General features: G+C 40.4%; 1 protein-coding gene across 1 annotated transcript; it reads left to right on the top strand.

The window, feature by feature from the left end:
- The first annotated feature begins 8,824 nt into the window (after positions 1-8,824).
- LOC115823797 (CD48 antigen-like) lies at positions 8,825-14,457 on the top strand. Its single transcript, XM_030787821.1, has 4 exons — positions 8,825-8,906; positions 12,761-13,090; positions 14,065-14,331; positions 14,435-14,457. Exons 1-4 carry the CDS (start codon positions 8,825-8,827, stop codon positions 14,455-14,457), a joined length of 702 nt encoding a protein of 233 aa, XP_030643681.1.
- Positions 14,458-17,118: the final 2,661 nt, after the last annotated feature.

Here is a 17,118-nt window from a genome sequence, read left to right as displayed (position 1 = left end):
CATTATCTAGAGGAAGAGCTGATGTCTTCTTGTAAATTTGGCAGCTTCCCAAGTAAAATGCAAGTTTTTCCAGTGCAATACTTCCTGCTCATGTCATCGTTAAGCCTGCAACATATCAGATAATCTCAGTTTATTCCTCAGAGATCCCCTGCACTACACGTATTTGTTTCAATTTGTTTCAATCATTAGAACATCTGATTCCACTGACCAACAAATCATCAAGCCCTTAATTAGCTCAACTAACTATGATAATGAAGAGCTAAAACAAACACACACATGAGGTTGGGCTGAGCACACCAGGAACTAGTACAAGACACACACACACATACACACACAAAAAAATGGCATACTAATGTAGTGTGATCTCTGCTGCCACATAGTGGACATCATGAGGTTCACTTGGGCATGACCACATGACAATAATGAAAGAACTAGTAGTTTTCCGTGAGTCTCAGTGCAACTCTATGGATGACATTCATACTGGATACTGTGAGGAGATGGACAGTTACTTTTTAGCCATGTGCTGAGTAAGACATTGCTGGAATAAATCTAAGGATCACAGGAGCACAGGAGAATGTTCATTATTTCCATCTTTTAAAATGGAATTATCTTAGCATTAAATGCTCAGTGGAACCGTGTCATTAAGTAGCTAATTTAGTGTCATTAAGTAGTCTCATACTAAAATTCCAATTATATACAGATTATATACGTGTGTGTGTGTGTGTGTGTGTGTGTGTGCGCGTGTGTATGTGCGTGTGTGTGTGTGTGTGTGTGATTTCCCTTATAGCAGCTCTCAACCACCTGCTCACTGCAGCATGAAGGTCTCCCTGTCACAAGGGGGAGCCAGCGAGCACTAACCCTCCTGCTTCAAGTTCAGGAGGGTGTTCCAAAAAGTGGGTTTAGTGAAAACTCAGAGTTAGTTAACTCAGAGTAAGTAGTAACCTCCTAATAGAAGAGCCCTATGGCTTCATTCTCCTAGCAAAACAAAGCCACAGTGCTCTTCTATTAGGAGTTTTACTGCTTGCTCTGAGTTAACTAACTCTGAGTTTTAACTAAACCCGCTTTCTGGAAAACCTCCCTGGTCTAGTGTTGTGGTTGTTCAATTGCAACTTGATCGTTAATTTAACTTCTGAGCCTGTTTCTTGTTCTCTTCAGTATCCTGAATATGTTTAAGCTGTCTGTCAGTTTTCTCTGTGTGCTCTTAATGTTTACTCCTTGTTGTCTTTATTGTTGCTGCCAGTACTTTCTTACCCAAAGTTGGAAGTTTATTTTCTTGCGCTCTTCAGAGAGGGTTTATTTTTGCAATCTTTGTTCATCCTCCTTAGTAAAATAATAATAATAATAATAATAATAATAATAATAATAATAATAATAATAATAATAATTAATAACATTTTAACTCTGTTCTGCTTACTGACTGATTTGGGTTCACCAGGCCTGAGCATAACAATTAACAATAATGTATTCTTTTTTTGTTACATTAGCCATATTAGTATTTATCAGTTACATTTATGATGACTTCACTTCATTCATTATTGACATATCACAAAATATATTTCTTTTTCATTCAGTACAGTGAAATAAATCTGAACATTGAAAAGAAACATAAAATCACATTTCTTTTATTGGCATATCAACAACATATCTTGAAATCACATCACACAACATAACTGTTAAGATTTCTGTACATTCTCCACATGTGAAAAGCTCCTGGTGTGTGACCTCACTCAACAATTGTGATGATGTCACAGAATTGTCCCTCTGTCAGTTTCTGGGTCTAAAGTGATCGACCAGCACGGCAATCAAGGCCGCGCCCACAAGAACAGAAAAAACTGAACGGACCACAAGCACAGTGAAACTGCAGTGTGAAGCGCAGTCTCTGGAACCTGTAAGGAGGAAGGTGAGGGAGAAGGTCAAAGAGACAGAGAGAGAGACAGAGAGAGAGAGAGAGGGAAAGAGAGAAAAAAATAAAAGTGGTGGTGTATAGTTGTGTTGGAGCTAGCGTAAATATATTAAATACATACATTCTAATGAAGATTAACAGTAATGGTCTTACCTGCAGTTCGAGGGCAGAGCTCATTAAAGTTGAGTTGTGTTGTCTGCTGACTGACTGGGTTGTCAGCTACACAGCTGTAGATGTTGTTGTCCTGATCTTCTATCTCAAGAGGGAGAGAGAGGATGGTGTTGAGATCAGGGCTGCTGGTCTGGTTCAGTATCTCTTTCCCTTTGTACCAGGACAGAGTCACATCTCTCCCATTCTCCACTGAACACACCACTGAACACTTTTGAGCAGACGATCCATTTACTGCTGAGTGGTTCTGTCTGACTCTGATGTGAGGAGCAGGAACAATAGCTGGTAGAAATGGAGAGACATTAAAGATGAAAAGAATTATATGGAATATGTGATTAAATTCTCTTGACTACACCAGCTTTGGAAGTACTGTCAGTCATTGTTAATGGATTCAGCATCTTCAAAATAAGATGACCTCTACGTATCCCTTAACTCATGTCAAAACAAGGAGGTTCTATTTAACAAATTTGTGTGTTTGGCTGATATAAGTTAGCTGAGGACAGTGGTGTGAACAAACCTCACTCCCTCAAGAGACATCCATTACCGTATCAGTTTGAACCTTTAACACACCAGCTAGAGTATCTGAGCCATAGGTTAGTTAATGACCTGGACTTGGTGCGAATCCACTACATTTGCTCATTTGCTAAATACTAACCTTTTTTTTATAAGCAGAAGGAATACACTCTAAAATAACAATAAAAACTACAGTATAGTAAATACATAAACCAGTAACACAGTAGTTTATTATCATTATCAAGTATTATGTACTGTACATAATTGTATGTGCTGTAAATTTATACGACCAGCAGTGCAGTAGGTTTGTTTACACGAGCATCACCACAAGCATGGGAGTAATGCGTTATGCTACGACGGCTACAACGTCACTGGGCGATAGGAATTTTTCAGCTCCACTATAATCTTATGGGACCACCATCGTATGCGGTCTGTCACTGAGCAAAACATCATTATGCAGCACATGACTGTATTTGAAAATATAGATCTACATAATGAGATATCTTGGCACCAACAGAGCATCAGAGCCCCACATGGGCAGGTGAGGTCAGGTATCGAATTTTCCACTTGAGGCGTCAAAGTTTCAGATTCGGGAGCATTTCGGATCTTCAGATTAGTGATGCTGAACCAGTACGTGCTTTGAATTCCTTTAGATATAGCAATGCAGAATGAGTAAAGGCTAATCAATGGATTCATTCACAAGAGAGTCTGAAATCTGACTTGAAATCAGTGTGATGATATCTAGTCTGTTAGGAAATGTTCCAGTGTTGCTTCTGAATGATCTGTAAATTTAACTTTTACATGTCAAATTAATAAACAGGACAGTGAAGGGACAATCTGTAAAGTTTGTGGAATAAACTCACCATACACAGTGTAACTGAAACTCTTGTCTGACATCTCCTCACTAATGATTGTTACTTTATAAACTCCAGAGTCTGTGATGTTGATGTTCCTGATGGTGAGAGAGCCAGTCTGTCTGTCCAGCTGCAGTCTGTCTCTGAATCTATCACTATAGTCAGATTTTAGGTTCATGTTTTGGACGTGGGCGATGCGTGTTTTTGGATCCTCTGGTCCAAATGTCCACAGTATCTGAACACCACTGTGTAGCTCAGTCAAACCAGTGTGTAAAAAAACAGTCTCTCCCTCCACTGTAACTCCCAACACATCTGTAAAATGCACACAAACAATTAGTGTAGTACACTGACGTACAATTACTCAGTACACAGCATCTGAGAGAGAGAGAGAGAGAGAGAGAGAGCGCACTACATAAGAAACTTTGAAACCTAATAAAGTATATATCAGTAACCTGATTCTCACGTAAATATATGATTGCCAATACAGTGCGAATTTTTCTTCGCAATATCGTTTGTATAGTAAAGGACGGTGATTTTAAATGACTAGCGATGCTCTCTTTAATGGAACCAGCAAGGCTGGTAGATCCCGAAAGAAATTAACTGTTTTTTCTTCTTTTTTTAGAAGTAACAATTTACAGTCTTTTGACAAATGTACATGAGGGAGCGTCCGCTGAAAACAAACCTGAAGCAACAGTAAAGCAGAAAAGCCTAGCTGTTACGACGAGCATACATATCCAAATAACCGTCTGGAATTGATATCCTCTGAGAACATTACGACATTTAAGAAAGTTCACCATTTTGTCGTCCCATAAACTTCACAATGCTGGTGGACTTTTTTTTCCTTTTTAAGTTTTTAGTACATGTGTCGTTGAACTATATAACGGCAGCACGTCACACGCTTCTACCAATACAGGTGAAGTACCGACGTAAAGGTTTTAAATGGGAGGGATATGTAAAACAACGCCCATGAATATTACGACAAACAAACCTATCCCCATAACAGACCGCAAGTTTTCAGGCCGTTACCTTGTGAAAAACGAGTGAACTCTCAGACTTAAACTTAATGCAGACAAGATTTATACTAGTAGGGTTTGATTTGCGCGAAATCAGATCACATTTTCATTTATTACTCCTGTTTACTTAGCCTTGTTCAAGTTTTAATGACAGCCTAATCTATTAATATTCTTATTGGGTTGTCCAGATCCAGATAAAAAATAATGAAAATGTCTGATGTATGCCCAGTGCTAATTAAAAGAGCACTGGTTTAAGCTTGTTTGGCTGGTAATTGATTCAAGTACTGTAGGTGACTGGCAGAGAGGAAATGCTGTTTAGAACTGTTGTAAAAAATTATTTCTCACTTACAGTGTCAGCATGGAGAGTTCCCATTTTGATCTCAGTTGATTAAGGAGTGAGAAGTGGAATGCATTTTAGTTTACATTATTTAAGTAGTAAGATGTGCACTTTTCTCACCGAGTTTTCTGGCTTCAGTCCTACCATTGTACTGGACATCCCAGTTTGAACCAGCTTAACCAGACCTTCATTCTCCACTTACATTTTCCACCAGAAGAAACCACATACACTATATACCCCGGCACACTGACCTAAATAGAGAACCCACAGCTACCAGTCTGTGTCTGAGAAGCATCAGTAGTCATTGCACTAAATGGTCTGTGCATGCAATGCTGCATGCATTACTCTGTGATTACTCTTACTCTTAGCTCCCCACAGTTTACACACACATGCACACACACACACACACACACACACACACACACACACTTTACTGTAATAAAAGAATAATAACTGTAATGCCAACCCTAAACTTAACCCTAACCAAACAAATGGCACAGAACAGCTGTGCAGAGGAGAAACCTTTGTTTGGCCTGCAAACAATTGTTGTCATGATAATCCCGGGGATGTACACTGGCTTTAACACATATTCTTGTAGACCTGTGAAATTCATGCCTAAAAGTCCACTGGCCTACACTTACATGGGTAAAGTGATCTTCATTGTTTCAAATGTTGAGAAATGGTTGTAGAAAAATAGGATAATGGAATATCTGGGGGTCTAAATACTTTTCTGGGTATATTCTGTAACTGAATGAGATCTCTCAGGGGACTTATAAAACAGTTTCAACAAATTTCAATAATTCTTTTTGTCCAGCAGTTACGGTGAGGCTGATGATTGTTAGTGAGTTAGGGGATTAAGTAGACAGATGAACACCAGCACCACAGTTGCCTTACGAGTGTTATACACACGTCAGTGTCAATCAGATCAGAATACTTCATATGTTTATTTAAACTGCACTGCCTAATCTCAGATTCACTGCATTTAATCCATTGTTGTTCATGCACATATTTCTAAATCAGCTCTATTATATATGTTCAAAGATATAGGTTAACACATTATAAATCAAAATAAAGACAATAATCATCTGTCATTGATGAACTTCCTATTTACTGCTCTCCAAATCCAAAATGAGCACATGTATGCAAACCACTGCTGTGGTTCTAAGAGAAAACGGATTAACTGTGTGTTAAGAACACGTTATGAGTGAAGTTGTTTTGGTGGCTGTGAGATGTCCTTTATATTATTTTTATATTATTATTAGACCCACTTCCTTTTTTTGTTAATTTTTTTTTAAATGTTCCATCTCTGCACATGGCAACAGCTCTCATCACTCTGAAATCGTTTCAGAACGCCATGTGATAATTTTGCATTAACACTGGCCAAAGGATGGCTTTAGATCGTCTGTCTCACACTTCACAAAGGTTTCACACGGTGGTCTTTTTTCTGCCAGTGAATCATCCTCCCCCCTACCCCTGACCACTTCCTGTTCAACTAAGAGACACAGAGACTATAAACACATCGAAACAATGAACATGGGTTACACGCACTGTGTGCAGTGTTAGAATAGAGATGGAGACATGTTGTGTTGTCTGCTCTGCTTCTCTCCCATGTATCTCTTTCTATATACATATCATTTTTTTTTTACAGCAGAATAGCACATAACTGCAGTGCACAAGGCTGATGCACAAGTCAAACAATCTCATGTGATAGACTGAACTGTCATATTACACCATTACGTTCAGTTCTGAGCCCATAACTGCTGAAGTTCCTGAGAATCAGGTTAAACCAATTGTGGTCATGGTATTCTTCAGCAGATAGTGCACCATGTAGCAACCAGAGCAATTACAGTTAAATGATCCATGTTGTAGACCGCAACATGTTAACTAATAATCCTATGATCTGCCCACTTATATCTGGATAGAGCCAGTGGCTCCAAGACATGAAAAAATTCTAGCTCTAAAATATCAGTCATCTTTTAGTTCAAACAACCGACATTTCTTTTTTTCTTTCTTTTTCTTTTTGGATATAGCAGATTAAGTTTTTCAAATTTTCTTGGTGTCATTTTCTAAGCATGGGTGTCTTCACACACAGTGTTCAGCTGATATGAGAACCGGCAAGACTGATTCTTGTCAAATACCACACGTGACTGAAGAATGTGGTAATAGACTGTACATTCTCTCTTTAGATGGTACCACTCTTTCGCTGAGGTAAAGTTTTGATAGCATGGACATGTTTTATCATAGCCAATGTAATGTGGTCTCTTATGCCACCTAGTGATCGATCATGATCTAGACATGATTATTTTACTGATTTAACATTTCAGACCCAAGGTCGGTCTGCGCTGTGGAATGACTGCACTGTCCTAATTAGACTTTTAGTTCCTGTTCTGACTGGAGAGTCTGAGGACATGAACATTTCCATGAGAGGTGTTTTCATGTTACCTTTCAGCTGTAGTGACAGTTAATATAACATTCACATTTTCCAAGCATGTTTTTTTTTTTTCTGAAGAAAGGAGCACTAAACTGGTGGGAATGAAATTCCTCCACTCCTGTGTCAGTGACAAAAACGGTACTCATAGGATTCGGATTTCACTTTTGGATTTTAACGTCATTAGGTATGGATTCATTTTTTTATCTATATCTAATGACATTAAAATGCACAGCACCTCATGCCTCTCTCTCCAGGCCCATGATCAGTGTTGTCCACCTCCATACTGCCTTGATGTTGATGTGACTACAAACCCTCTGCAACCTATTTCGACCGGTCAGACCTTTGCTTTCCAGCCATATTGTTGCACATTGCTACAAGCACCACGTACCTCAGTTTCTTGCGCTCATAGGCCTCCTCCACTGCATCCTCCCAGGGCACTGTAAGCTCGATAATGTGAGCTAGAGTGAGGCCAATCATAGCACCAGGTCTGGCCTAAGGTTGGTTGATGTGATTTCAGCTGGGAAGCAAAGCCTCTGACCTAAGTCTGCCACCATTTTCCAATCGCGTGCCCCACCTCACCGCCCAGTGTCTGGTCTTGATGTGGCAAGTCGGGCTTGACCCTCACCTTCCTGACAAACGTTGCTTCCGGCCAGCAGGATGAAGGGGGAGGAAGGGCGTTGACACTCGTACGCTGACTTTCCAGTACTGCTGCGAGACAGTCTGACACCTGGTTGTGCCGCTAGGTGTATCAGCCTTGAGAGGGGCTGGTCTTGCAGCCCACCAGGATGTTTTAGTGTTGCTGGTGTTGGGGCAGAGGGAGCATGTAGGGTCCTCTCCATACCACTGGCTGAGATTCATGGGAGATGGCAGGACATCATGGGCAGCCTTAAAGGTGACGCTCGCTCTGCATTTCTCCATCTCCCACAGTTTTTTCCAGGAGATCTTTCTTTTCTCCACTCCCTCCCATCTCATCAACTGCCCTTGCCTTGCCTGAGCAACGGCCTTGGCTCATCTTGCTGCCTCTTCCTGCTGATGTATCTCCTGCACCACGAGCCTGCGTCTCTGGGACAGATCAGCCTTGTTCCAGGCTGGTGTGCTGGCCACGAGGCCAAGGCCACCCCTCCCTTGCTGCACTCGGCCCATGATGACCCTGTGCTTGAGTGCTGCCTTTGCCTGCTTGGTTGCTTCCGATGGGGTCCATTTCCTCCCAGTATCCAAGCTGGGGGCAGCCTGCGCTACAAATGGATCACTTGCCTCTATTAGCATCATTTCAAGTCTTACCTTGGCACACTTGTACTCCTCTGAGAGCCTGGAAATGGGTGGCTCAAGGACTTCTTTGCCATGGAGCCCCATGGTGCTGAGGCACATAAGAGTTCATCACCCTCTCCAGCTTTTCCACCTTTGAGATTGGAAGAACAGAGTGCAAGAGCGTCAGCAACAGCAAGGTGAGAAGAGTACATGCTACAGGCGTCTGGACGAGGGACATTCCGCATTGACCTGCAAATATAAAGAATTCAAGTGCAGAGCCTGCGACAAAAAGTTCACCTTGAGTGTTGATGTAGGAGGGGCCCACAGGGCAGACCACATCACACCACCAAGAGCACTATGTCAGGCAGACAGGCCAGGTACATCAATGCAGAATCAGCTGTTGAGGACAAACCCATGCAAGGTTCAAGGTATCCCCAAGGTAAACTCCTTTCAGTGACTGCCCTGACACCAGAAACATCAGTGCAGCCTCCTGAAGCAGTGATAGTCTCCCTGCCAGATCTACCAACTCTTCACTCACTCAATGATCTTCCAGGAACTGAAAAGGACGTTGCTCTGTTTTCAGTGAAAGGTGACCATGAATATGTGAGGCTGTATCGAGTGATGGTAAGACGTAAACTAGGGGTGTCCCCGACTAATAATTAACATAGCCGGGTCTGATTGGTCAAGTCTTGCCTATCATCAACTCATCGTCGAATCGCGTGTCCTGTCCTCTCAAGATTCTGGACTAGTAGTCGTTCCAAGAGTTAAAAAGAAGTCTGCTGGCAACTGTGCCTTTTCCTACCACTCTTCCTTTCTCTGGAGTGGTTTACCTACAGAATTCAGGGAAGCAAACTCTCTTCATACCTTTAAAACCAGACTAAAGACTTATCTTTTTTCTCTACCCCCCCCCCCCACCCCCCAATTATCAACAAGTTGCCCCTTATTCTAGTAACATTTGACATAAGAATTTATTTTATCAGACATTCAGCACCCCCAGACAGTTGGAATGGAATGATCCTTGTTTCATAACCACATTTTGCCACGATTCGACTGAGAGATTGGCGGTCAAATCAGGCTCCTTAGATCAACCTCAACGTAGGACCTCAATGTAATACTGAATTTACAGTTTCATGACTGAAAGCCATTCCTGTGTCAGCAAAAGACGTTTAGAAAAACCCAGGGAAAATGCAGAAAAGGCTAGACTCATGTCCGAAATTGTAGTTGATTATTAGAAAAATAATGTGATAAAGAACAATTCATTTTGTGTGTATTTTTTGAGAAAATGTAAAACTTTGTTTTTGTGAAAAAAAAATGGGAGACATAGGGTTTTGAGGAAGAGGTTCTCGATTTTTGGGGAGGTATTTGGTGTATTGAAATTGACAGCTGTTGTGTTGGTTGTGTGAGTGTTATTTAGTATGTCCCTTAAGAGGATCCATACTTGACCCATGGAATCAGAACTAAAGCTCTAAGTTTAGATGAGAGGGTGTGATGTATGGCTTGCAGGTTTTTTCTGTTGCTCTCATTCACTCTCACCCTGATGATCCCAGCTTATGTGATGGTCTGTTTGAGTTCCAGTATAAATTCAGAGAGAGAGAGAGAGAGAGAGAGAGAGAGAGAGAGAGCAAAGAAAGAAAGAAAGAAAGAAAGAAAGAAAGAAAGAAAGAAAGAAAGAAAGAAAGAAAGAAGGAAAGAGAGAATCTGTGTTAGGAGACAAAGAAAATCAGTGGTAGAAAATGTGTGTGTGTGTGTGTGTGTGTGTGTGTGTGTGTGTGTGTGTGTGTGTGTGTGTGTGTCTGTGTATGTGTGTGTGTGTGAACAAGAGAGAGAGAAGGAGAAAGAGAAAGAAAAAGAGAAAGAAAGAGAAAGAAAATCAGAGGTAGAAAATGTGCATGTGTGTGTGTATGTGTGTGTGTGTCTGAAAGAGAGAGAAAACAAAATAAAGAAACAGAGAGAGACAGAAAGAAAGAAAGAAAGAAAGAAAGAATATGTGTTTGAGCCCAAAAGATATGCACTACTGCCTATAAAGAATATAGGGGACAAAAGTACTGTAAAGTTACTTATCTGCATTCCAGCCATGTTTCAGGGAAATGAACCAGGTGTTAACTCAGTACATAACTATGGGGACACGTACTGAGGAATTCGTCATTGGGCGATTCCATCATTTTGCAAACATCATAGGATGTACTTAAAATGATACAATCAAGTGACGCGGTAAACACGACACGTGAGGCGTAACACGGCATACTGTTTTCCAGTAAACTTTTTTCTTTATAGGTAATAAGTGTGCTATAGAGTAACGATAAAAAGCCCAAAAATGACTTTTCAACTCCATTACAGTCTTATGGGACCACAGTCGATCCGTCATTGTTCGAGACGTTGTTAAGAAGAAAATGCGGAAATAGCTTTGTTTGTTTGTTACATCATGTGGCTATCTGAACTACTCTATCAGTGCTTCTCAGTGTTGTTAGTTTGTTGGCACTTTGTTTTCATTTTGGGGAGTACAGCTTAAACCAGTCTCCCCTGCTAAGGGCGCATCACTCTCCCCGGTCAGCCCCCTCACTGAAGGCAGGGTACCTGTAAGCCAAACACATGGCAGCCCTAATACATGTCCTTCTCTGTCTCCCCGGCCAATGGTGCTTCGCTTCCTTCATTCATCCCTCTGACTGAGAGTGAGCTATCTGAGCTCCTGGCATGTAGAAGTCCTACTACATGCCTGTTGGACCCCATTCCCACTAACCTCCTCCAAGCCGTATCACCCACCATTGTGCCAGCAGTCATGCATGTGATAAATAGTTCACTGGCATCAGGAACATTTCCAAAAGCATTCAGACTGGCTTGGATAACACCTCTCCCTCAAAAAGCCTTCACTCATTCCAGCTCAAGTTGAGAACTACCAACCAGTCTCATTACTTCAATTCCTATCTATGGTTATCGAAAGGGTGACTTTCAAACAGGTCTCAGAATTCCTCACTTGGAATGAACTCCTTGAGATAAATCAGTCAGGCTCTAAGGATGTGTGTTACATTATTACCAGCATAGTACAGTAGAAGTGGCATGTCTATTCAAAACCGGTTTATCATTGTTGAACAAGAGTAGTTGTTCTTGAGCACTTTCTGTACTCATACTTAAAGAAGTTAAAGGGGATGGGCTCTAGGAAACTGTTTTAGTTCCGTATAGTTGTGATCATCTCAAGCTTGGGAGAGACAATGATAATGGGAGGTGAAATTGACTTCTCTGCTCCTTGTAAGGTCCTCACATTGTGTGTTAACAGCGGCATGGTTGCAGTTCTAAGGTGACACTTTAACGTTCTGGTCTGCTCCTCATCATGTGATTATTGTGAACTAGAAAGGCTTGTTATAAATCCCTTCAGGAGGTGATTTTCAGTGTTAGTTAGAGCGTTAGTTAGTTAATTCTTTTCCAACTTGTTTATTTGGCACTTTAACTACCTTTAGCCCCTTTTTGGTTAGTTTTTGGAGGTAAAGCTGAAGTAGAAGAAAAATGTTCATCAGAATAACAGCTCTGTGCCTCTTCTGTGGTAAGTTATGCACACACAAACGTCAGCTTATGATTATGACAGATTCTGTGTCGATGTTTTAATACATTTGGCTGAAGCCAGTGTGAAAGATTTGTGTTTGTTCAGTGTCATGCAATAAGAATCTTGAAATTTATGACTTCCTCATGGCTAATGACTTCAGTTGTCTTAAATTCTCTTTGCCTGAAGTTTTAGTTCTTCACACTGTGTTTATTTGTTCACATATGATTTCAAAACACTCATAACCAACCTTACATTTTGTGACTCTGACTTGTTTCAGAGGAGAATTTGCACAAACCAATGTTTTTAGCTGTTACACTCCAAAATGTGTGAATTTTTGTGGACTGACTAAATGAAAAGAGTTCCTGTTTTAAAGTTCAATTGCTAAACATACTAAAAATGTTAAAAATGACATATGACACATAATTTAAAACATAATGTAAGCACTTGATATCATATACCAGTACTTCTTTTTGTGTTGAAATTGTAAACAGAAGTATTTTCTTTACACAAACACATCATGAGCACGGTAAACTTTCATACATAGTTTCTTATAAACTCCTTACTGAAACCTTGTCCTTGTTACTCACTGTAGAATAGCTCTGTTTAACCTGAAACACGCTCAGGATGTTTCACCACTCTTATCAGCACGCTCTTTCTTGTGCTTTGACTACACTGAGACTAGTTCATTGTTTCTGTGGACAACCCTGTGGCTGAGTGGTGAGTCTACATTCTGAGAAGTTTGTGTTTATAATTCACAGTTGTACTGGGAGTTACTGTGGATGAGGTGAAGCCAGTGAGAGAGGGAGAGACTGTTACTCTGCACACTGGTTTTACTAGACTACAGAGTGATGATCAGATACTGTGGTCATATGGACCTGAGGATCCAAAGACAAAAATAGTTCACAGTCAGGTCCTCAGAGGAGACATTAAAACAGATTACAGTGATAGATTCAGAGACAGACTGCAGCTGGACAGACAGACTGGATCTCTCACCATCAGGAACATCAGCACCACAGACTCTGGAGTTTATAAAGTACGTATCATCAGTGGAGAAGTTTCAGAGAAGAGTTTCAATTACACTGTCTATGGTGAGTTGTTTCTTCATTTTGCACTTTATAATATTTTACACTACCTTGTAACGGTTATATTGTGCTGTGCCTTTAAGAACACATTGCCTATTGTGCAGCTGCGCCTGCGTATATTGAGGGGATAGGAGGAAATTAGTCTCGCTCTTGTGTGGAACACGTGAAGTGCAGTGCTAAATGTCTGACTCTACCACCCAGAAAACCTGTAACGCGACAGCTTGTACATCCCTCTTTCTGTTTTATTTTCGCTAGTCTGAAGTACATGTATGTCCGGATAAGTATGCCGTTGAGACCTGGCAATGTGGTCGACGCTTTATTATTAAACCGACCCGTATGAGTACCGCCAACTACGTTGTCCTAACTCTTCCATGGTGTCTCCAGCCTTCACAATACAGAGCTAAAGTGTCACAACCTCCTCTCACAGACCTGTACTCTCACCTTGAGATTCAGGGGTCATATTTCCTTATAAATGGTCCACTGGTTCAGTCAGAACAGTCTGAAGCGAGACAGTTAAAATTCATAATAAATCAATCAATCAATAAATATTGATAAATCAATGAATGAATAAATGTCCAGATTCACAGATCTTACAGACCATACTCTGTCTTGTAAAGAATGTGTTGGAAAAGAGACAGTAATGAGACATTAAAATTCAGAGCATTTAAAGGCTTGTCTCACTCTCTCTCTCTAATCCGTTGTTGGAGTGGATTACACTGACACACAATCAGACAGTTATGGCCTCATGTTTTCAGATTGTGTGCTGCAAATATAGAAGTTGACCGAACTTCTCTCCGGTTATTAATATGGTTTTTATTTCTTATTTATAACCCCTCTATTTACTGCCATTAGGTGGTACAATGATGGCACTTACCCCATTAACAATAACTGACAACCGATTGCCAGTGAAGTCAAGGGGATTTTTTGCATTGCACAGCATGTAATTCTTAGTATTATTCATGTCTCTCCATTTCTACCAGCTGCTGTTCCTGCTCCTCACATCAGAGTCAGACAGAATCACTCAGCAATAAGTGGATCATCTGGTCCAAAGTGTTCAGTGGTGTGTTCAGTGGAGAATGGGAGAGATGTGACTCTGTCCTGGTACAAAGGGAAAAAGATACTGAAGCAGACCAGCAGCCCTGATCTCAACACCATCCTCTCTCTCCCTCTGGAGATAGAAGATCAGGACAACAGCATCTACAGCTGTGTAGCTGCTAACCCAGTCAGTACCCAGACAAAACACCTCAGTAAAGAACTATGTCCTCACAGCCTTGGTATGTCAGACATGGCCTTATTGTTTGTCATTATTCTGTGTAAGATCTTTATGTTTGTTGACCATATACTGTGTAGCTGATAACCCAGTCAACACATGAACAACACAGCTGAACACGACTCAGCTTTGTTACGCATTTGACAGTATTCTGGGTGCGATTTTCCTTTTTGACTGGTTGTTTACTAAGCATTAAAACAGAATGTGTTGCCACCAGAGAATTGTAGAAACATTTTATCTCAGAATTACAAAGATCCTGATTTCATTCCATTTTTTATTTTGGACCCCCAGCAAAGGGAAAACAAATAAACAAGCCCAGAGAATGAGAGGAACTGAGAATGTACAGATTTCATTGTTGTTTTTTCCCTTTTTAGCTGTAGCTCCTCCAGTAAAACTGCATATATGGATAATACCTCTCACAGTGCTTGTATTGACTTTACTAATACTGGCATTTTTCATATGGAGGATGAAGAGGAAGAGGCAATCTGAAGGTAAGTATTGAGCAATGACTAGTCAAACTTCCGTGGGATCAGGTGAAATTATTATGGGTACAAATCATAACACATACTTACTAACATTTCCTGTTTTCATATTTATATAGAGCACACTGAGGAGGTGAATTATTGTGTGGTTCAAGCTTCAACTCAGAACATACCTCAAACGGTAAGATCTGTGTGTTATGGTAATATGTACAGTAATGCCTAAAATTGATCACATCCTTTGATAAACAACAGTCAAATGGTTCAGTAGACTGGAGGTTGTTGGTTTAGATCCAGGATCATGACTGGGAATTCCCTGTTCACGTAGTAAAGTGGTTCGTCCCAATTTCACTCTAGAAATGTGATGTTTGTGGAGAGAAATCAATATTTAGCAGAATAAATGTATCCAAGATGAAATATGAGTGTATTTTTCTCATATTTTTTTCAATATTCCTGTCTTTTTTCATGTTTAGGTTGAACAAGGAACAGATGAAGCTTCAGAGATATTCTATTCAACTGTCAGAAGCTGACACTGAAATGCAAACTGTGTGTATTCACTCTCTCTCACTCATTATCTAAGCCCTTATCCTGATTAGGGTCGCGGGGGGTGCTGGAGCCCATCCCAGCGCTCATAGGGCGAAAGGCAGGGAAACACACTGGACAGGTCACCAGTCCATCACAGTGTGTGTATTCATTTGATCAGTATTATCTATGGGTAGCCTGTGGTTTGGAGGTTCGAGAATCAGCCTTGTGATGGAAGGGTCACCGGTACGATTCCCAGAACTGGCAGAAAGCATCCTGAGGTGCCCTTGGCCAAAGCACTGAACCCCATGCTCCTGCACTTGGTGTGTTCAGGATGGTGTGTAAGGATGGGTTAAATGCAAAGGATAAATTCACTGTTCACGGTGAACAGTGATCACTGATTCTATTCAGTTTAGAGAAATAAATCCCATATCATTTGTTCCCACACAACACCTACAGCTGTGTTGTAGATAACCAGACAACTCAGCTATTACTGAGCTCTGTGACAATATTTCAGATAAGATCCTCATTTTAAGATCTTGTTTTGTTTTACCTGAGAGGTACATAGCACAACATTGTAATACACTACGTACACTCTTAGCAAAAAAAAAAAAAAAAAAGAATAGAGACATCTTTATGCCGTTCCCTTCCATAGTTTTTGTTTTGTTTTGTTTTTTTAATCGTAGTTGTTCACCCACCTGTTTAGGTTTTGCATGTTTGACTGTTGAAACCATCTAGTGGCAGTTAATAGTAGTGCAGCCTACTTTAAAGACAGGAAGTAGTGTTCATTTAGTGTTAGCGTTGCAATGGTGAATTGTTTATTTTATTAGTTGATCACATACAGTATGATTGCACCTAAGCTAACATACTTAGGCTAACGTCCTATTATACTCACCTGATAAGACATTTACCTTTATTTACTGTTATACTTTATACTTGCTGCATAATACTTACTTTGTCACATCTGTAATGTCGACATGTCATTTTGTGTTTGTTTCAGTTTTACAAAAAGAACTATTCAAGTAAACTTCAGAATGGAATCCTGGTTCTCCTGGAGTTATTCAGTAGATGTTTAAGCGGTCTGGATAACTAGGTGCAGGGACCTCTACCGAGGCCAGTACAATAGTAATGATAGGGAGAACATTTTCAGAACGCATGAATGTCTACTACTGATATTTCATTGTGTGTGTGTGTGTGTATGTGAGAGAGAGAGAGAGAGAGAGAGAGAGAGAGAGAGGAAACAAATCATTAGAAATGAAAGGAAAGTGTGAGTGTATCTGAAAAGGGAAAAGTCATCCAGGGCATGTAATATTCTGATTACATAATTTGTATGACTAACATGTATTTAGTCTCAAGTAATTCACAACTGAATGCAACGACCTCTCTCTCTCTCCCCCCTTCTGTGTGAATGTCTCTTGGCAGCCTTTGAAAATACTACATAATTCCATGACATAAATACTCAATACATTTTTATGACTGTCACAACCTGCACCTCCATTTTGGACTTTTAGTTTGACATGTCTTTGTGCGCCTGTTCTGTCTGTCTCCGCCCCTCACCTGTTCCCGTTTGTCCCAATTATTAACCTTGTTAATTTCTACCAATCCTGTGTTGCCCTGTTTAGTTCTCCCTCTATTTAAGTCCTAGTGTTTGCCTTGTCCATTGTCTATTGTTGTTTGTGTTTTAGAGCACACTGTTATGCTGCACCTTTTTGTTATTGGTTTTTGTTCTAGTTTTACTTGAACTTTGGTCTTCATTTTAAGTA

Source organism: Chanos chanos, chromosome 11 (assembly GCF_902362185.1).
Source record: "Chanos chanos chromosome 11, fChaCha1.1, whole genome shotgun sequence".
Lineage (NCBI taxonomy): Eukaryota > Metazoa > Chordata > Actinopteri > Gonorynchiformes > Chanidae > Chanos > Chanos chanos.
Note: the sequence above shows the minus strand (reverse complement) of the source record. Positions and strands in the feature narration are given on the sequence as shown.